General features: G+C 40.5%; 1 protein-coding gene across 2 annotated transcripts in view; it reads left to right on the top strand.

Moving 5' to 3' along the window:
• The first annotated feature begins 3,381 nt into the window (after window positions 1-3,381).
• The window catches only part of UBE2H (ubiquitin conjugating enzyme E2 H), a 126,584-nt gene continuing 108,501 nt past the window's right edge, over window positions 3,382-21,464 (top strand). Inside the window, exon 1 of one of the 2 annotated variants that reach the window (XM_080666937.1) lies at window positions 3,382-3,880. In XM_080666937.1, coding sequence (XP_080523063.1) covers window positions 3,828-3,880 — 53 coding nt within the window. In that variant the 5' untranslated portion in view covers window positions 3,382-3,827. The remainder of the gene's footprint in view (window positions 3,881-21,464) is intronic. The other variant, XM_080666938.1, reaches the window with a different exon arrangement.

Here is a 21,464-nt window from a genome sequence, read left to right as displayed (position 1 = left end):
AGCATAGCATCTGTGAAGATTAAAGCAGCAGGGGAAATTTCTAGATCCACCCCATGCCCTTCTTTCTCAGTGTCCCATCCTTGACCAATTCTTTCTGTTCTAGAAACAACACCTGTGGGCCACCTAAGCTTGACATCTTGCTCTCCGGTGGGGAAGAAACATCCTTATTTGCATAGGACAGTGGTTGGCAAACTCATTAGTCAACAGAGCCAAATATCAACAGTACAACGATTGAAATTTCTTTTGAGAGCCAAATTTTTAAAATTTAAACTTCTTCTACCGCCACTTCTTCAAAATAGACTCGCCCAGGCCATGGTATTTTGTGGAAGAGCCACACTCAAGGGGCCAAAGAGCCGCATGTGGCTCGCGAGCCGCAGTTTGCCGACCACTGGCATAGGACATTATGGAAGCACAGGACCCACCATGACGAGTCAGACAGGTGTTTTGAAAATGCTAATGCCTAAAGCAGTGGTTCTCAAATCTTGGCCTGCATCAGAATCATCTGTGGAGCTTGTTAAAGAAATGGATGTCCAAGCCCCACCTAAACCTTCTGAATCAGAATCCCAGGGGTGGGGCCTGGTCACTTGTGAACTTCACAAGCTCCCCAGGCGATTCTGAAGTACACCAAAGCTTGAGAAGCATTGTCTCAGCACGGGAGTGGGAGTTATAGGTGAAGGAGAGTGGGGAGCCATGCTGGGAGAGGAGGCAGCAGCAACAGGAGCCTGAAGAACCTAGAGAACAGTCAGGAACAATTTTCTGCTCCATCCTTACCTTCCTTTAACAAAGAGGTCATGTAAAGGGTTAGAAATCCCTTCTTTCAGGCATGTCCTTCTGGCAGAATTACCATGTGCAGTACGGACGACGAATGCACCCCTTTTAGAAGCAGTTAAAATAGCCCATATTTTTCAGAAAGTACAATAGAAAGTACTAGGGGCTGGGGGGAGTGAAGAATGAATGAGGAGTTACTGCTTAATAGGTACAGAGTTTCTGTTTGGGGATGATAAAAAGAGTTCTGGAAATGAGTGGTAGTGATGGTTGCACATCATAGTGTATGTGTTTAATACTACTGAACTGTACACTTCAAAATTGTTACAATGGCCCTAGCTGGTTTGGCTCAGTGGATAGAGCATCAACCTGTGGACTGAAGGGTCCCAGGTTCGATTCAGGTCAAGGAAGGGCACATGCCCGGGTTGCGGGCTTTATCTCCAGTGGGGGACGTGCAGGAGGCAGCCAATCAAGGATTCTCTCTCATCATTGATGTTTCTATCTCTCTCTCCCTCTCCCTTCCTCTCTAAAATCAATAAAGATATATTAAAAAACCACAAACATACAAAAATACAGATTGTTTAAAAAATTGGTAGAATGGCAAATTTTATGTTATATATATATTTAGCGCGCGCGCGCGCACACACACACACACACACACACACACACACACACACACACAATTAGCCAGTCTTTTTGAGGGATGTAATGACAAGAGCAAACAACATTCAATTTTAGCTGATTGCTGCTGCCTCAGATGTGTGTACATGTGTGTGTGTGCATGTGTGTGAGGTTAGTAAGGGGACTGACAAAATAAAAATGGATTCATAGAGCCCTGGCTGGTTTGGCTCAGTGGATAGAGTGTTGGCCTGCCGACTGAAGGGTCCAGCGTTCGTTTTCCATCAAGGGGACAACTCCTGGGTTGCAGGCTCCTCCCTGGCCCTGGACCCTGGTCCAGGGCTCTTGCAGGAGGCAACAAATCAATGTGTTTCTCTCACATCGATATTTCTCTCTGTCTTTTCCTCTCTCTTCCACTCTCTCTAAAAAAAAAAAAAAAAAAAAAAAAAATTAATGGAAAAATATCCTCGGGTGAGAATTTAAACAAAAATGGATTCATAGATAAAAATTCTGAAAATTGATGGCAGTGGAAAGAAAGAGAGAGACGCCTAGAGCACTTTCCTGCCCCCTTTGCTTGGTTGACTCCTGGATTCCATATCACTTAATCACTTTTTTGGAGTGCCTTGAAGTGTCTCTCACACTTCATTGAGCATAAAATCACCTGTGGACCTTGTTAAACTGCATATTTTAATTCAGTAGGTCTGAGGTAAAGTTCTAATCTGCATTTCTTTTCATTTATTGATTTGAGAGAGAAAAAAACCATTCAATGTGAGAGGGAAACATCGATCGGTTGCTTTCTAAGCATACCCCAACTGGGGATTGAACACACAGCCCAGGTATGTACCTGGACAGCTGGGAATTGAACCCACAACCTTGGCATATGAGGATGATGCTCTAACCAGCTGAGCTCCAGGGCCTGGGCCGCCAGCTTGCATTTCTAACAAGTTCCAGGTGATGCTGACACTAGATCCACAGACCATATTGGGAGGGTTGTGTAAACTTAGTCATTCTTAGTTTACCATGATATCCTTATGTCCAGCAGAGTAATCAGTACACAGTAGGTGCTCAATAAATATTGAATGAATGACAGAGTACTAGGGTTGGTGTAGGAGTTTGGAGAGCAGACTATCTTTGTCCTGAACAACAGCATATTTAAGGTGTTCCTGTTTCTATCAGTTATTACCTCATACTCTGTGGCAGGGGTCCTCAAACTACGGCCCGCGGGCCACATGCGGCCCGCCGAGGACATTTATCTGCCCATCGGGTGCCACTGCCTGTCCTGCTTAGCAGCCGACTTGTCCCAGGCCCGCAGTGTGCATAGGAATTTGTTCATAGTTTTTTTTTTTTTTTTTTTTTTTAACTATAGTCCGGCCCTCCAACGGTCTGAGGGACAGTGAACTGGCCCCCTGTTTAAAAAGTTTGAGGACCCCTGCGAGTGAGTCTGTGGAGTAAGGATGTGAGTACTGAATTATTTTTGGCTTTGTCACCTTGGTGCCTCAAATCTAATCCTTAAAATAGTGGTTCTATACACATGGAGAGTAATGAACCCTGATTTGCAAGCTCTGAGAAAGCCTTGCTATAGTCCACAATCTCAGCAAACAAATTCTCTCCATCCAAGGAGGGAGCAGAGTGCAGGGAACCTGCTGGTGTGGTAATTTTCCAGATTTTGGTGCCTGAGTAATTGCCATCTTGGCCTCCTTAAATCAAATAAACAGACTTTTTTATAGTGTATGTGAGAAAGGGGTTCATTACTCTAAAACGCATACATATAATATCATTGTTATTATTTACTCTTATCGTTTACGAAGACGATAACGACACTGGCAGTTGAGCGATAAAGTGTGTGAGGAAGTAGGGGGAGGGGGCAGAAGGCTGTGAAGGCAGGAGAAAGAGAAACTACATCTCCCAGAATCCCCCAAGGAAGTCCACGTTGCGGCGGCGGCCCACCCCTTTCGCCCGCGGGACCGCCCCCACCGATGACGTCACAGAGGTGACGTCACGGCGCCCAGAGCGAGGCTGGGGTAGAGAGGCCGACAGAGCTGGAGTCGTCTGCTGGTCTTGGAGGCTGCTAGGGAGCCAGCGAGAGGGTGAGCGGCGAGCAGACGAGAGAGCTAGAGCAGGCAGGAGGGAGTGTCGCGCGGCGCAGCGTAGCGCCGGGGCTGGGCCGCGGCGGAACCACAGCCGGAGAGGAGCAGCCCGAGCCGGGCGCCGCGGGGTCCCCACCCCCACTCGGCCGGACAGTGCCCGGTGTTCCCCCGTGCGGGGGGCGCGGCGGCGGCTGACTGGACCCGACAGGACCGCGGGGGTGTTGCCACCTCCACCGACGAGCCGGCGCGGCCGCGGGCTCCTCAGAGCCGGGGCCCGGGGCCCGTGACAGACGGCGGGGGAAGGAAGAGAGGCGGCGGCGGCGGCGGCGCAGGCGACGGGGAGGCAGCGGCGACACCATGTCATCCCCCAGTCCGGGCAAGAGGCGGATGGACACGGATGTAGTCAAGCTGTATCCTTCGTGGAGGGGGGATTCGGGCTGTAGGTAGCGGGCGGTGTGGCGATGCCTAGTGCACCCCTGAAACCCAACAAGGGCCCTGGGGCACTCCAGGCCACTGTCCGGGCTCGCTCCCTCCCTTCCCTGCCCCCAGTGCCTACGGCGGCTCCTTGGCACCTCCCAGGAACCGAGAGCCTTTTCAGCTCCCCCTTTATCTGCAGAACCCCGAAATGTGCGTTTTTCCTCGCTCTTCCTGCAACCCCCAGTGCCCATGACTTTGCTCCACGACGTTTGGACTCCAAAGACGGCTTTTTTTTTTTTTTTTTTTTTTTCAAGATCGGCTCTCTTCACCACCAAGCCCACCTTCAGGGTCTCTTTCCTTGATTTAGGAACTCGAGGTAGAAATTCCCGAGAGTGAAGCCTTTCTCCCTTTCTTGAGATGCCTCTATTCTCTCCACTCACAGTGCTTCTTGAACTGGGGTAACTCAAGTGACCTCCTTTATCCCTAATTCCTTTCTATATTAGGAAGAGAGTAGTCTGCTCATTGCCCCTTCTTGTAAGTGGTAAAGAGCTCTGGGTGTTTTAAATTAGAGAGCCCTGTTAATTTTTCTGGTCCCTAGAAGAACCCCACTGTTTTTTGTTTTTGTTTTTTACAGTGACAAAGCCTATCCCACCCATAGGTGGATGTGGTGAGGGCCCCCAGGGCCTCCAGCAAGTCACCCTCCATATTGTGGCTATGACAGCTGGGGGGAGGGAGAGAAAGAGGATCTCCTTGACCAAATAGCCCCTGTATTAGCCACTTAAGCCAACTCCCTCTATGAATATAAGGTTCTTGGGGAATAATTGCCAAGTGACACCTTTTATTTTCCTGTTCCCCCTCCCTCCAACTTGATATACTCTGGAGGTAGCAGTGGGAAAGCTGTAGCTGATAAGAGTCCTTCAGGCAGTGGTTTTGGTTGGAGTCCAGACTGATTATTTCATGACAACTAGAAAAAGTCGCGAAGGTTCCTGTGACAAATCGAGAAAATTTTTGAGGGGTAATTTAGAGGTTGGGGTTAGAGGAAATGAGCCCAGTTTTCTGAACAACTAATCACTGAGGAGAGGGGGGAAACGGGTGGGAAGTGTTAGTGTGTGAAACAGTTAAAAAGTCCTGTCTCCTGCTGCTTATTCTCTCTCACCCCCATCCCCCCATCCCTGCACCATTTCCCCCTGTTGCAGGGTTTTGTTTATATAACTCAAGTTTGGCTAGATTGTTCAGGTGAATTCCTTCTTTTCTTTGTTACTGTTTTTGATTGGACATTTTACCTCTGTGTAGCAATCGATGATTATTGTCAAATACTAAGTTATGGAATTCGCTAAAGTTTTAAACAAGTAGTTTTTGCATTTAGTTTTGGAAGCGGGGGGATGGGAGGGAAGTTGCCTGGGGAAGAGATTTTCTTTTCATAATCTTTTCAGGAATAAGAAGGTGTTTATCTCCTCACTTAGGAACACGTGGCTAGATATTAGGAACAGATAGACTTCTAAGTTTTAGGGTTTCAAGTTTGGAATTTGGGGGAGGTGGGAGTGGAGATTAGGGAGAGGAGCAAGTAATAAAGTACATATTATGTACCAAACATATTTCCAGGCATAAGTGAGACTCTATGAGCTGTTTGTGGCTCTGATTGAGTTTTGTAAATGTGTGAATGATACCAGTAATGTTGGCTTTTCATAAGGTTTCAGGAAAACTTGTAACTATGGCAGTATGTACATTTTACACAAAGCAGTTTCGGGTGTTTTTGTTTAGAAACTAGGAAATGACATGGTGGCAGATTCTGAGTTATTTTTATCTTGACTTGAGAGTTACTGTCACACCTAATGTAAATTTCTACCTAATGTTTAATTGGGATGGGGGTGGGTGAGAGAATGCCAGCTGGTTTTGATCAATGTCAGATTCTCAAATTATATACCTTTATATTTTTAGAAGATTGAGGATAAAGGGTGAGGCCTAACTTGACCTGATGCCTTTTCCATACAGTGCCTTTTGTTCATTTAGTAGTTGTGGCATCTAGAATGATTACCGCATTTAAGAGTCGGGGTGTGGGGGGTGGCGAGAGAGAGGAAAACAGACAAAGAACAGCAGGGTGTCTTTCTTTTTTTCTTCCCCATAAGTGGCTTGTTTCATAGCTTATTTTTAGTAGAAGATGAAGAAAGGCTAAGATGCATTGGCCTTCTGTTCTTTCCCCACCTTCCTCCTTTCTGACAAAAGAAAGCTGAGGCCCTTTAAAATCATAGATCTCTGAGATAAGACAACCATCTGGGGATTTAAAAGGCAGAGGTTATCTTTGTTTTGTGTTTATTATTTTCTGGGCTAACATAGTTTGGAAGTTAAATTTTTTGTTATTTCCTTTTGTGTGTATGTGTCTTGTGGGGTGGAATGATTTTGTGGCCTCCTTTCTCTGTTGAATTCACATTAGTAGGCCCAAATGGAGCCAACAGTTTTTGAGCATGGTATATTTAGCAAAAAATTTAAGGAAAAAAATTGCCCAACCCACTATGAAAATGAGTACAATTGTGTAAAAGGGCTGGGGGTTGTAAATGAAAGATAAAGGAGAGGAAGTAGAAAAGGTCTGAAGGAATGTACTTGCTTTTTGCCCCTCAGTGTCCCTTGATGATTTCTTTGGTGTGGAGGCTGATAACTGGTTTCATTGCAATCTCCTGTTTCAGCCCATTTTTGGATGTCTCCTGTGTGTAATTATGCCACCACGATTTACAGCCTCGTAGGGAACCTGTATAATAGGAAAGTAGTGGTGTGGGGGTAGGGAGAGAAGAGGATGTGTAACAAATTGGCCACTGCCTTCCACCACCTCGCTAGGAGACACAGATTCTGGTTGTTTATAGAATCGGGGGTTGGTAGGAGAACTGACTCCCGAGTTATGCAGGGAGTGAGTGTTTTGCACGGATTCTGGGCGATTATGTTCTGAAACTCTGACTCATACATTGTTTCTCTTCTGATCCTTTGCTGAGTGTTGTGCAAACCTCTCCAGGAGCCTAGAAACTGATGTACATACATGACTTTTGGGCCTTGTTAAGAATGTGTCCCAATCAAGAAACTTGCATTTAGCCCAAATCCTGTGGAATGGTTGTGAAGAGTGTGGCCATTTGTCTGCAAAGTCAGGTAGATTAGTAATACTATGCTGTTTCCAGTTTGGCAACCTTTGAGGTTTCCATCTCAAACCCTGCTGGTTATTTAGATTGTCTGAGAACTGGGACTCTGGTGACCTTAAATCGTGATTTGCCCTAAAGGAATATCAGTTTAAATTCTCCCTGGTGGAGGAACAAACAGCTCAGATTACACGGGTTTCCTTGTTGGTGGGGTTAGATGGCTCACCCTGTTGCACAGCCTGGTGATCCTTTTATCTGTGAACCAGTGGCCCCTGCTGAAGGCTGGAGCTGCTTGTTTTGGAAAAGCCTATGCAGGCAAAAGGCCGCAGGCACAGCTCCTCACAGCTCATTGGCTGCTCTGTTACTACCCGGAAAAGGCGGAGGGGTGGAGCTACCACCAAACAGCTGATGGAGTGTGTGGCCAGAAGAGTGTTTACCATGCAAAAGAAGTTGGGGCTGGGGAGGTCTTGTGTGTGGTGTTACAGGATCAAGTGCATTTTCAAGGTTTAAAAGGAAGAGAGGAAAATCTGACCTCACAGAGTGAAAGAAATGTTCAAGGTTAAATCAGAAAAGTAAATGTGATAATAATGGGAATTTGGCATATACTGTACTTGTTATTGTTGTGAGATTTTGGAACTTACTTTATAATACCAAGAATTTTCAGAGGGAGTGCCAAAATTTAAAACAGGATATGTTGCTACTTTAAGTATATTTAACTGACTCATGCAGAGATTTAAAAGTATGGTAGAAATGTAAGCTTCCCCTGAAAAAGTGTTAAGAGTTTTAGAAAGAGGCAGAGTTCTAGAAAGGGGCAGTGACTTACACTAAATTCATAACAATGTTAGTGAATCCTACAGAATCCTGGCTATCTGCTTTAGGATTCAAAAGCTTTTAATAACAGTTCATCCCCTCAAATGTTTGAGTTACCCCCTTGATGCCAGGTTTGATGTAAGGTTGCTGGGGGTTTAGTAGGGAAAAATTCAGTGTGGGTAGCCATGATGTTTCTGTAACTAGTCAAACTTTTTTTTTTTTTTAAGGTTAGCACTGTATATATCACCCTTCTGAATAATTTGTATTTAATTACAGAATTTACTTTTCAAGGAATAGAAAGGTTGAAATGTGAATTTTATGTGATGGGTTGTATGGGAATCTGTGTTCCTGTTATTTAAAAGATAGATGTTAAAAATGGAAATAAGAAACATTAAAATGTGTAGTCATATGTCTTGGACATCAACGTTAGTATTTTGCTGTTGATCAGTAGTTATTCTATTCCTAAGTTAGTAATCTTTGTTACTCTTTGATTTGTGCTGAAAGTGTAGACAATTATGTAATATTTTAACTAGCTCCAGTGTCAGTTGGGAACTTGTGTTTTGCCTTTTATTTCCTTTGGCCTCTATTTTAGTGAGATGATGAGGTGGAAGGTAGAACAGGTTAATGATCTTTAAGCTCAAAGTTAAGGCTTTGGCAACTCCCAGTGTTCTGAATTTGTCTTCTCTGCCTTGATTTTGGTGACAGATGTAACATACTAGTACTTATTTGGGTTAATCAGGTACCTACATGAGTAAGCATTTACAGCTTCAAGACATCTGATTCCTGCAGTGCAGTTCTAGTAAATGACACGCAAGCCTAAAAATTCAGCTTTTGGCGGGGGGGAAATCTTTTGCACATGTGACCTGTAAAAGTCCCTTCCCCTGTTTGTGTGTATGTGTTAGAAAACCATGGATTTGTTGGTTTCCTAGTGTGTAATTTCCCCAGCACCTTGACCTACATTTATATATAGTGTTTATAATTTAGTATCTTATTCAATCTTAACAGATTTAATGGTTCCAAGAATCATTTGATTTTTAGGTATATAATTCAGACCTACAAAATAGCTTTTCTTTTCTTTTTTTTAGAGAGAGTGGAGGGGAGGAAGGAGAAGGGGAGGGAAAGAGAGAGAAACATTTATGTGAGACACATGGATTGGTTGCCTTCCTTACTCGCCCTGACCGGAGCCACAGGGTGGGGATCGAGCCTGCAACTGAGGTACATGCCCTTGACTGGGAATTGAATCCTCAACCCTTTGGTCTACCAGCCGACACTCTAACCACTGAGCAACCTGGCCAGGGCACAATAGGTTTTCAGCTGTAGACCCACAATGTACATTTTAATAAAATACTTTAATGAAAAAAACTTAGTTGGGTTATACAAGTACTAAAATAATTGAGGAAAATGTAGGTTACAAAAAGGGAAAGAAAATAGTTACCTATAATTCTACCCTTTAGTTAGTGGTTTTCAATTATCTGGAGGTTTGTTAAAATAGGTTGATGGGTCCCACCTCTGGAGTTGTCCTATTCACTGGTCTAGAGTGTGGCCTGATAACTTGCATCTCTTTTTTTTAAAAAATATATTTTTTATTGATTTTAGAGAGGAAGGGAGAGGGAGAGAGAGATAGAAACATCAATGATGAGAGAGAATCATTGATTGGCTGCCTCCTGCATGCCCCCCACTGGGGATCGAGCCCACAACCTGGGCATGTGCCCTTGACTGGAATCGAACCCAGGACCTTTCAGTTTGCAGGCCACGCTCTATCCACTGAGCAAAACCGGCTAGGGCAACTTGCATTTCTAACAAGTTCCTTGCTGCTGTTGTTGCTGGTCTAGGGACCACAATGTAATAACCGTTGTCCTTAAATGTTAACATTATGATGTTTTTTTTGTTCTTGTTTTTTTAAAATTTAAATTCTTTGAAGTATTACATAAGTCTCCTTTTTCCCCCATTGACCATTATGATGTTTTTTTCATCAACCTTTATACACACACACACACACACACACACACACACACACACACACACCACCAGGATATATTTTTCAACCTGTTGCTTATACTGTATGTGCCATTTTTGCTTAATATTTTTGCAATTATTTTTCAGTTAAAAATATCAGACATAATGAATAACTGATATGACATTCATTGGTGTACTACTTTGTCATTTTTCTGTGAGAAATAAGATTGAAATTAACCTCTTGTGCATAAGTCTTTTCCTGTATTTTTGGATTATTTCTATTTTCCAGAAATGGTAATCTATATCAAAGAAGGTAAACATTTGAATTAAAATATTTAATTAAAAATCTTGGGGCCCACATTCAATGGGCTTTCTTTTTGTTCTGTTGTTTTTGTTGGTGTCATTTTAGCACTGAAGCAGTCAGCCTGATACAGTGATGAAAGATGAGTTCTGATCTCTTTGTTGAAACTTTCATGTTTTTTGTGATAATGGTGATCTTGAAATTAGGGATACTTTTGTACTTCTTTCTTTTTAGTTTTTATTTTATTGATTTTTAGAGAGAGAGAAACATTGATTTGTTGTTCCACTTATTGATAATGATATATTCATTAGTTAATTCTTGTATGTGCCCTGATTAGGGTTCAAATCTGTAACCTTGTATATCAGGACGATGCTCTAACCATCTGAGATACCCGGCTGGGGTTCAAGGTTTCTTGGATTATAAAATCTTAGTTGAGGTAATATAAATAGAAAATTAGATACAGCATGTGCCTGGTTTGTGTTACCTTAGAAGCAATTGGATTACTACTTATATTAGTGAAAATAAATGTAGTTGTTTTGTTTAAATGGTGCCAGTATAACTTTAGTTATCTGGATAGTGCTTTTAATCAGTTGACTTTATATTACATAGACAATTTCTGACGATTAACTTTAAAAATTAAAAAATGCAGGCAAACATTTCCATTGTAGTGTCTGTCTGTAGAAGGTTGATTTGGTAGGAATCATGTTTATAAGAGACCACCAGGTGTTATATTTGTTTTATGGTCTTACAGAGTACTGCATCTTTGCTCTTTTGCTAGTTATTTATCTAAATCTTTGAATAAATTAGTAAATCTCCTAATTTAGCAACAAAGCTTTGAAACTACATAACCTTTTTTATTTTACTCCATAGGAAAAGAAACTGGATTTTAAAAAAAATTATTATTATTAACAAATGGTAACTTATGTATAGCTTTTGGGTCCCACAACTGTCAGCTGGTGCAGTCATCCCCCCCTTATCAGCAGGGTATATGTTCTAAGACTCCCACTGGATGCCTAAAACTGCAGATAGTACTGAGCCCTACATATACTATGTTTTTGCTTATGCATGCATACCCTTACCAGCTTCTCTTTGGCTTATCTGAATTGCCAGCATCACTACTCTTGTGCTTAGGGGCCATTCATTATTAGTAAAATAAGGGTTACTTGAACCCAAGCACTGCAGTACCTTAACAGTAGATCTAATAACCAAGATGGCCACTAAATGACTAATGGGTAGGTATTGTGGACAGTGGGGATATGCTGGACAAAGGGATGATTCACACCTGGGGAGGGATGGAGCGTGACTTCGTGAGATTTTGTCATACTACTCAAAGGCATGCTATTTAAAATTTATGGATTGTTTATTTCTAGAATTTTCCATTTATTACTTTGACCATGAATAACTGAAACCATGGAAAGGGAAACTGCATAAGGAGGTGGGGGTGGGGGTGGGGGGGGGTAACTACTGTACTTGGTTAGATCACTAATCCAGACTAAGGCTCCTACAATGAAAGCATGCCATGATGTAGGTCTTAGATATTATTTTTTGGCCTTAGATATTTTAGATTTTTATTACAAATTATGTTTACATTCAAATGGATGAGCATAGGAGGGAAATGCATTTTAAATGATTGAGGCTTTTTCTGACAAAAGGAGTTTTAGCTCTCTATCTTAACTTGGTGGCTGATCTCAGTATAGCTTTAGAATATATTTAAGTATATTAAAATGTAGAACATAATACATGTTTGATAACAGAATCATTGATCTTAGCAATACAATTTGACATTATTAGCAACTGTTGGTTTTACCAACTAATTCATTCAATTTGCCATAGCTACCATCTTGATATAGAGGGAAAAAACCCTGTATTTTGCCTTTCAATTCATTTGTATCCTTAGGGATTAAAAACAAAACTTTTCTTTTTTTTTTAAGTCAGATTTGTTTTATGGGTGGAAGGAGGAGAGGAAGTAGACTTTTGAGTGTGTTCTTTAGTCTAATTATCTGGATTGCTGCCCATTTTTTCCTGGCAGTAAAGAAAAGCTGTTCTTGAATGCTGTCTTTGATTATCAAATGACATATATTTAAGTATACCTGTATTGAGTCATTCATGCTTTTGTGAACACATTTGCTTTTATCTTTTTTTCTGTAGGTCCTGGGTTAGAATAGTTAGGTACCAGATTCTTTCTGTCTTTAATTAATGTGGCTTTCCTTTGAGATTTAGCTAGGAATTTTATAACATGTAAACCATGATACATCAAGAAGACAATTGGTGGCTTGTAAAGACTATATTTATCATTTCATATATTATTTCAAATGTATATGTCTGTTTTCTATTAGTGTTCCTAGCTTATATTTTGACTAATTTCTAGAAATTACACAAGACAGTTAAATTCACTGGGAGGAAAATACGTAAATAAACCTTTAGGGAGAAGGTATTTCCAGATCCTTTACAGTAGTATCTTACATGCAGGGTTATTAAAAGTAGTAGTGAAGCCAGGTCCTTTTTTTCTAGGAGTTTGAAAATCAGAGAATACTTGGCTTATTTCACTTTGTGCAGCTAGGCAATTGTTTATCAAACTCATACTTATTTATGCTAAAAATGTATAGTAGTTTACAACTTTGCTGTATACCTCCTGAATGTAAAAATAGGCTGTGTCTTAGATTTGCTTTAATTTTTAGTGAAGTCAGGCACACTGGAACGTGGCACCTGAATTTTGTGTTCTTATATTTTAAAGGTACTGGTCTCTCATTGTCTATGAAGAATTTGTAAGCTAATATTATACAGTCTAGTCAGTGTTCCTGAGATTCAGAAGCTACTAACTATTTTCTTTTTTTTTTTTTTTTTTTAATATATTTTATTGATTTTTTACAGAGAGGAAGGGAGAGGGCCAGAGAGTCAGAAACATCGATGAGAGAGAAACATCGATCAGCTGCCTCCTGCACACCCCCCACCGGGGACATGCCCGCAACCAAGGTACATGCCCTTGACCGGAATCGAACCCGGGACCCTTCAGTCCGCAGGCCGACGCTCTATCCACTGAGCCAAACCGGTTTTGGCTAACTATTTTCTTTAAGTCCTCAAGGTAGGAAGTCTAGAGGTCTCTATCACCCAGTATCCTCCTGTGCTCTTCAGACAAGGTAAAAGGGAATAGTAGTGCCCTGTCCCTACGGGAGCTCATTCCCGGCATTGAGTTTTGGCCCCTTTGCATCTTGTAATTCAAAGAATGACTAACAAAATGTCTGCTTGTTCTTATTCTCTGTTTTTTGGGGGGTGACCTAGTATATGTATGTATATTCAAGCCTTTGAACTGGATTATTTTAATTGACAGAGATGCGTCTTTTATTTGATGGATGGGAAATAGAACTTGAAATTCTATTTTTTACAGGATAAAAAAATAGTGTATGACTTGGGCGCTTTTATAAATTGGGGCTTGCCTTGGTTTATGTGACTCAGTTGGTTGAGCGTTGTCTTATGTATCACAAGGTCGCTGGTTCAATCCCTGGTCAGGCACATGCCCAGGTTGCCGGTTCAGTCCCCAGTGGGAGGCATGCAGGAGGCAGCCAATTGATGTTTCTCTCACATTGATGTTATTATCTCTTTCTCCCTCTCCCTTCCTCTCTCTCTAAAAACACAAAACAAAACAAAAAAAAAACCCAACCTCCCCCAAAAAATCAACAGTAAATTGGGGCTTATTACTCTTTTTAAAAATATATTTTTTTTTATTGATTTCAGAGAGGAAGGGAGAGAGAGAGATAGAAACATCAATGATAAGAGAGAATCAATGACTGGTTGCCTCCTGCACACCCCACACCAAGGATGGAGCCTGCAACCTGGGCATGTGTCCTGACCAGGAATTGAACCGTGACCTCCTGGTTCAGAGGCTGACACTCAACCACTGAGCCACTCCGCCTGGGCTTATTACTTATTTGAATGAATTGGATAAAATGTAATGATTTTAGTCTGTTCTGGGTGTTTTAGTTCTTAAATGTCATTCTTAAAGTGTTTTGTCAGCTCTGATGAAGTTCTGATGACATTTTATTAAAGTGAAATTTTAGAATCTTACATAGATTTTAGCATGTTTTTCTATGTGGAGAAAGCTTGCAATGCAAATAATAGTATTACAAAGCAATGGTTACTTTCTGAATATAAGGGCTCCTCTAGTTGAAATTAATAATTGTATTCTTTCTAGGCAATACCATTAATACCATTTGTGGCCTTATGTAACAGTTTGTGAAATACTGATGCTTGGCTATAAATTCTGATAACTTTGATTTTATTATTGATAAAGTTAAAATGTCTACTTTTTAAAAAATATATTTTATTGATTTTTTACAGAGAGGAAGAGAGAGGGATAGAGAGTTAGAAACATCAATGAGAGAGAAACATCGATCAGCTGCCTCCTGCACACCACCTACTGGGGATGTGCCTGCAACCAAGGTACATGCCCTTGACCGGAATCGAACCTGGGACCCTTCAGTCTGCAGACGCTCTATCCACTGAGCCAAACTGGTTAGGGCAAAATGTCTACTTTTTTATCTGTGAATTATAAAATCAGTTTCACTACTTAGTGGTCACTTTTGTTATGTGAATAATATAATTAAAACAGTATAGCCTAATGCCTCAGTTAATCTTGTTTATGAATTTAAGATTCATAAATAAATCAAAATGACTTAGTAGGTTTTTATATAAATGTTCTGGTATCTCTGTACAACAATAGATTACGTGGCATTGTGTTTTGTATTATTTTTTAACTCTTTTTTGTGTTGTTGTTAATCCTCACCCGAGGATATTTGTCCATTGATTTTTAGAGAGAATGGAAGGGAGGAGAGACAGAGAGAAACATTGATGTGAGAGACATATCTATTGGTTGCCTCCCGCACATGCCAGTTGGCCAGGGCATGTTTTAGTATTCTCTGAGTTGTATGTGCCCTGTCAAATTAAAAAATAAACTAAGACCGTAAGAGTGCCTGATTTATAGAAACTTTTATCAGGCTAGAATGGCAGCATGCTGTTCCTTTCAAAATTTTATATAGTTAATTACCTAAATTATAAATTTTTTATTTTTATTTTTTTATTTTAATCCTCATCTGAGGATATTTTCCCATTGATTTTTAGGGAGAGTGGAAGAGAGAGGGAAAGACAGACAGAAACATTGATGTGAGAGAAACACATCATTTGGTTGCCTCCTGCATGAGCCCCAACCAGGGCCTGGGCCAGGAAGTAGCCTGCAACCAAGGTATGTGTCCTTGGCCGGAATCGAACCCGGGACCCTTGGTCCCCAGGCCAACGCTCTACCCACTGAACCAAACCAACGAGGGCTATATTTTGTTTTTTAAAAGGTAAATTAGGGAATGGGAGTATAACTGAGTAAAATAATATTTCCAGAGCCAGGATAGGATCCCGTCAGAGTTTGAAATAGTTCTGTATTTAAGCATTTAAATATTTTACCATTATGCTTTTTAAAAAATATATATATTGATTTTTTACAGAGAGGAAGGGAGAGGGACAGAGAGTTAGAAACATCAATGTGAGATAAACATCGATCAGCTGCCTCCTGCACACCTCCCACTAGGGATGTGCCCACAACCAAGGTACATGCCCTTGACCAGAATCGAACCTGGGACCCTTCAGTCCGCAGGCCGACACTCTATCCACTGAGCCAAACTGGTTAGGGCCCATTATGCTTTTTAATACTCTCCAGATATCTTAAATATATATTTTGCAGAAAATTTAGGTGCCAACATTTTTATTGATATTTAAGCTCGTGCCTATAGTGGATTAGTTTTGCTTCATGTTTTAGTATCTTTAATTATTAGTCTCAACATAGCTAAGCTTGTATAAAAACTTTCGATGCTTAATTTTTTTAAAAGTTGGGATGATTTTATGAAAGAAAGCTTGGGTGTAAGCGACCCTTCTCATTTTCTACTGTTTTTGCCTTAATGTTTGTTAGCTTTTGACTTTTTTCAGATAAACTTTTTATTTTAGATTTACAGAAAAGTTGTGAAGATAGTACAGAAATGACCTCTGTGTTACCATTTTATATTGTCAAAACTAAGAAACCAGTGTTGGTACACTAAACTACAGGCTTTATTCAGATTTCACCGGTTTTTCCGTGAATGTTCTTTTCTATTCCAGGATTCAATCCAGGATACCACATTACATATAGTTGTCATGTCTTCTTAGTCTGAGTTTCTCACTCCTTCACTGTTTTACATCACCTTGATTGTTTTGCAGTACTAGTCAGGTATTTTTTTGGAGTGCTCCTCAATTTCTGTTTATGTGGTCCCCTTCCCCTCCCCCCTCCCCCCCCCCCCCGCCATGATTAGACATCATAATAATAAGATTTTAAAATTTGGCCAAATTCATTGTGGATGTTTGGAAAGAATACCACAGAGGGGAAGTGCCCCCTCATGACTGTACAGGTTACGGTAACCTTGACACACGTGACTAACGTGGTGCTTGCCAGGTTTCTCCACTGTAAAGTTAGTTTTTTCCTCTGTATTATATTCTTTGGAATCTAGTCACTAAGTGTGTAGTTAAGCTGACACTCAAGGGAGCTGGAAGAATTACACTCCATCTCTAGAGGGAGTAATTGTTAACTTTTGATAATTAATGTAGCAGTGCATTCATCTTAGTTATTAGTGGCTTTTGTATAGAAGTTATTTTGATTTTGAATGAAGTGTAATTGGTACTGCCTCTTTGGAAATAAGATGGGATATAAATGTATGAGGATATGGTCTAGAAGCACACAGATTTGGTGGATTTGTTTAGCTATTTGCATAATTTAACTTTCTACATTTGGCTGTTTTTAGATCTATGACATTTATATGTGAAAATGAAGATAAACTTAGGATGAGTTGCAAACCTATTAAGAACATTATAACTAAAGGAATTCTATCACCTTAAAGAATTTTAGATCAGAAAGATTAACTTGGGGCTAAGGTAATATAAAATGCTATTACATTCAGTGTATCTTTTTGTTACTAACGACAGCAGGTTGTCAAATGTCATTTTGTTACAATGCTGATGAGATACCGCAGGAACTAAACTCTTATTTATATGATTTAGCCTATGGTAAAATTGGTTTCTTTAGCCTGGCAAGTGTTGCTCAGTGATTGAGCTTCCGACCAATTCCTAGTCAGGGCACATGCCCAGGTAGCAGGCTCGATCCCCAGTGTGGGGTGTGCAGGAGGTAGCACTCAGTGATTCTCTCTCATCATTGATATTTCTATCTCTCTCTCCCTCTCCTTTCCTCTCCTCTCTGAAATCAATAAAAATACATTTTTTAAAAGTATATACAATGCTTTATTTTTTTGAGCAGAGTGTATTTAGAGCTGACGCTGTAAAGCAGCAGTAAGATATTAAAATTTTGCCTAACCCATTTGATCTAGGTTAAAAAGTTAAGCCAAAGTATTTACTTCTCAGGGGCTTCCTTAAAAATAGTGAGGAAGAAAGGTAGAAACTGAATGTTAGTGGGAAATATCTCATTAGTTACAAATACTATAGTAGTAATTATTTATTTTGAGATTGTAGAGGACAGTTCAGAATTTATGTATCAACTCAAGGGGACACCTGGGTTTTTGTGTTGTATATAAGTCAGAAGTGTTTATAACCAGCTGTTTATTGATGTAGTTACCTTGGTGGTACATTTTCAGACCTTTGGCCTTTGCCAACATCTGGATGTCATGTAGATGCTAAGAGTCAATAGTGTGACACTTAGGGTCATCCTAGTGTCATGATGACCCTGGGCTGGTGTTCATCTGTTTTTACAAATTTATTTTTATTTTATTTTTTATTGATTTAGAGAGAGAGAGGAAGGGAGAGAGAGAGAGAAACATTGATATGAGCAAAACAGGAATCAGCTGCCTCCTGCACTCCCCCATAGGCGATCAAGCCCACAACCTGGGCATGTTCCCTGACCATCAAACCAGCAATTCAAAGGTAACGCCCAACTTAGCCACACTAGCCAGGGCTCAGCTGTTTTCTTTGTAACCTCTTTTCCTTTGCTTACTTTCTTAAGTTTACATGCCCAATAGCCTTTTTTAAAAATCAAGACTAGTTTTTTAGAGTAGTTTTAGGTTCATATCAAAATGGAAGGGAAGTATAGAAAGATATTTCCCATATCTTTGTCCCCATTCATGAACAGCCTGCCCCATTATCAACATCCCCCACCAGAGTGTGATGCATGTTATAATTGATGAACCTACTTTAACACATCATTATCATCCAAAATAGTTTACATTAGGGTTCACTCTTGGTGTAGTACATCCTATGGATTTGGACAAATGTATGATGGCTTATAACCACCGTTGTGGTATCATAGAGTATTTTCACTGCCCTGAAATCCTCCGTGCTCTACCTAGTTCACTCCCTAGCAGCCACTGATTTTTTTACTGTCTCTGGATTCTTGCCTTTTCCATATGTCATATAGTTGGAGTTATACAGTATATATAGCCTTTTTAGATAGGCTTCTTTCACTTAGTAATGTGCATTTAAATTTCTTTCATGTCTTTTCATGGCTTGATAACTCATTTCTTTTTAGCACTGAGTAATATTCCATAGTTTGAATGTACCAGTTTGTTTGTCCATTCACCTTAGTGAGCCACTTTTACTAAATAGAGCTTCTAATTTTTTTTACTAATAGGTTTCTAATTTTTTTCAGATTCACCTTTATACTTTTTTCAAAAAATCTTTTAGTAGCAAGTAGCTAAAGTCTATCCTGCAGGCCCATTCTATCCTCATTTCTACCTTTCTTGTTCTCTGATAACTTGTTTAGTAATGTGATACTTCTCATTCTAACATTTCTTCTTTTTTTTTTTTAATATATTTTATTGATTTTTTACAGAGAGGAAAGGGAGAGGATAGATAGCTAGAAACATCGATGAGAGAGATACATCGATCAGCTGCCTCCTGCACACCCCCCACTGGGGATGTGCCCGCAACCAAGGTACATGCCCTTGACCGGAATCGAACCCGGGACCCTTCAGTCCGCAGGCCGACGCTCTATCCACTGAGCCAAACCGGTTCCGGCCTAACATTTATTCTTGTAGCATCTTGCTTTGAGATGTTATGACCCATTTTTTTCGAGATAAAAACCCGGGCTATGCAGGTTGGTTGAAAGTGTTGAGATCATACTGTAAGTCCTTCTAGTGATGGGTTTGGAGCCAAATAGGCCTTCTTATGCTTTTGTCCCTTTTAACATGCAAGTAACCCATATCTTACTTTATTTTTTAAATATATGTTTATTGATTTCAGAGAGGAAGGGAGAGAGAGATAGAAACATCCATGATGAGAGAGAATCATCAACTGACTGCCTTCTAAGCACGCCCCCTACCGGGGATTGAGCCCGCAACCCGGGCAGGTGCCCTTGACCAGAATCGAACCTGGGACCCTTCAGTCCACAGGCCCACGCTCTATCCACTGAGCCAAATCAGCCAGGGCAGTAATCCTTGTTTTACTTAATGATGACCTCAAAATACAAGACTAGTGATGTTAGTAATTCGGATATGCCAAAGAGAAGCTGTAAAGTGCCTCCTTTAAGTGAAAGGATATGTATAGGAAAAGCAGTATATATAGGGTTTGGTACTCTCTGAGGTCTTAGGCATCCACCAGAGGGTCTTGGAACATATCCTCCACAGATAAGGGTGCTACTCTATGTTGGAAGAGAAGTTGTCATCTTGTTATAAAGTCTAGGATGTACTTTATTTGTCCTTAGCATAGTGTTGGCATAATAGTATGATCTTCGATAAAATATTTGAATCAGATTGAATTGAATTATACAATAAACCATGTAAATACACTCTTAGCCAAGAAAAAAAATTGGTGGTGTGTGAAGATGGCAAATGTTTTTGTTAGTAAAGAATGTCAGATTTGCACTATATGTTACAGATTCTAAGACATTTTTTCTTGCATCTTAACATCCTTGAAATTGAGATGTCTTACAATTGGTGGTGAGTCACATTTTGATTGTCAGCTTTTTTCTTTCATGGTGTGTCATAAAACAGTGTTGTGTCATTGATGTGATGAAATAATGTAGTGCCTCCTTTTTGTGTGGAGATGAGGAAATACAATGGATAGCAGATTACTTCTTGGGCTATAGGATATGCTATATTAAATGTTATTTTTATCAGGCACTGAATTGACTCTGGACAGCTGACAGTAGGGACCCATTGTTAGAATATTTCATTAATAAAGCAGTTATCTTTATTCCAAGCTAGAAGACTAGACTTCAGTGCCAGAATTCTGGCTTTTAAAATAAAATGTAAAACTCTTACAAATTTTGTTTTTTTATATGCAAAGTCTTTTGTCTTTCTTTCTTTTTTTTTTTACTTGGACATTTTAATGAACTTCCCTCCATGTAGCTTCAAGCTGCTAGGACATAGGCCCCACTAACACCCTTAATCTTCTCCTCAGCTCTTCTGCTGAAGACCTTGGCCTTCACAGTGACAGGCTGCTTTGGGAGCTTTCCCTTCCCCAGAACTTTGTAGTAGCCCGATCACACCACATCAATGATAGGAGCAGCTCCAGTCTTGCTTTTGGCAGCATTTACCATGTCTGCTCACTGACCAAGGTCCACAGTTTATCAAGGTTGACAGTTGGGCAGAAGCTCTGGTTCCTCTTTAAGTGATAATGCCTCACACCAACTTTCCCAAAGTAACCTGGGTGATATTTGTCGAAGTTGATCCTGTGATGATGCAAGCGACCAGCATTACTGTGGCCCCTGGGTGCTTCCTGTGCTTGCTGATGCGGCCGTGGCCGTGGCCCACGTGGCCTTGAAGTTTTCAGGTCTTCCTCAGTCTGGATGGCATGTCTGTGGCTGAGCTGCCTGCCTTTCTTTTTTCTTTTTTTTTTTTTTTAAATATACTTTATTGATTTTTTACATAGAGGAAGGGAGAGGGATAGAGAGTTAGAAACATCGATGGGAGAGAAACATCGATCATCTGCCTCCTGCACACCCTATGGATGTGCCCGCAACCAAGGTACATGCCCTTGACCGGAATCAAACCTGGGACCCTTCAGTTTGCAGGCCAATGCTCTATCCACCGAGTCAAACCGGTTAGGGCCTGCCTTTCTTTTTAATCATATTGTTGGTGGGAACATAATGGTAAGTATTGAGTTACTCCGTTTCTGTGTAAAGCAGGCCTTGGGAGGTTTTACTGTGTAGTTCTTGTAGCAGAATAAATTTTTTAAAATTTTCTTTTAATTAAAAAAATTATATTAATACTTTACTGAAGCTTGAGGAATTAAATTACAAGTTTACTTTTGGCTTCTGTTATTCTGAATCTAAGCACTGTTAATATTTGTTGTACATGGTTTTATGAAGACCTAAAAGGCACAGTTGCTCATTTCTTAATCTTGAGAGCTTTTTCTATTCTCTTGAATGAGTCTATT

Source organism: Plecotus auritus (assembly GCF_963455305.1).
Source record: "Plecotus auritus genome assembly, chromosome: 4".
NCBI classification, from domain to species: Eukaryota; Metazoa; Chordata; class Mammalia; order Chiroptera; family Vespertilionidae; genus Plecotus; species Plecotus auritus.
This window is presented reverse-complemented; position numbering and strand designations above follow the sequence as displayed.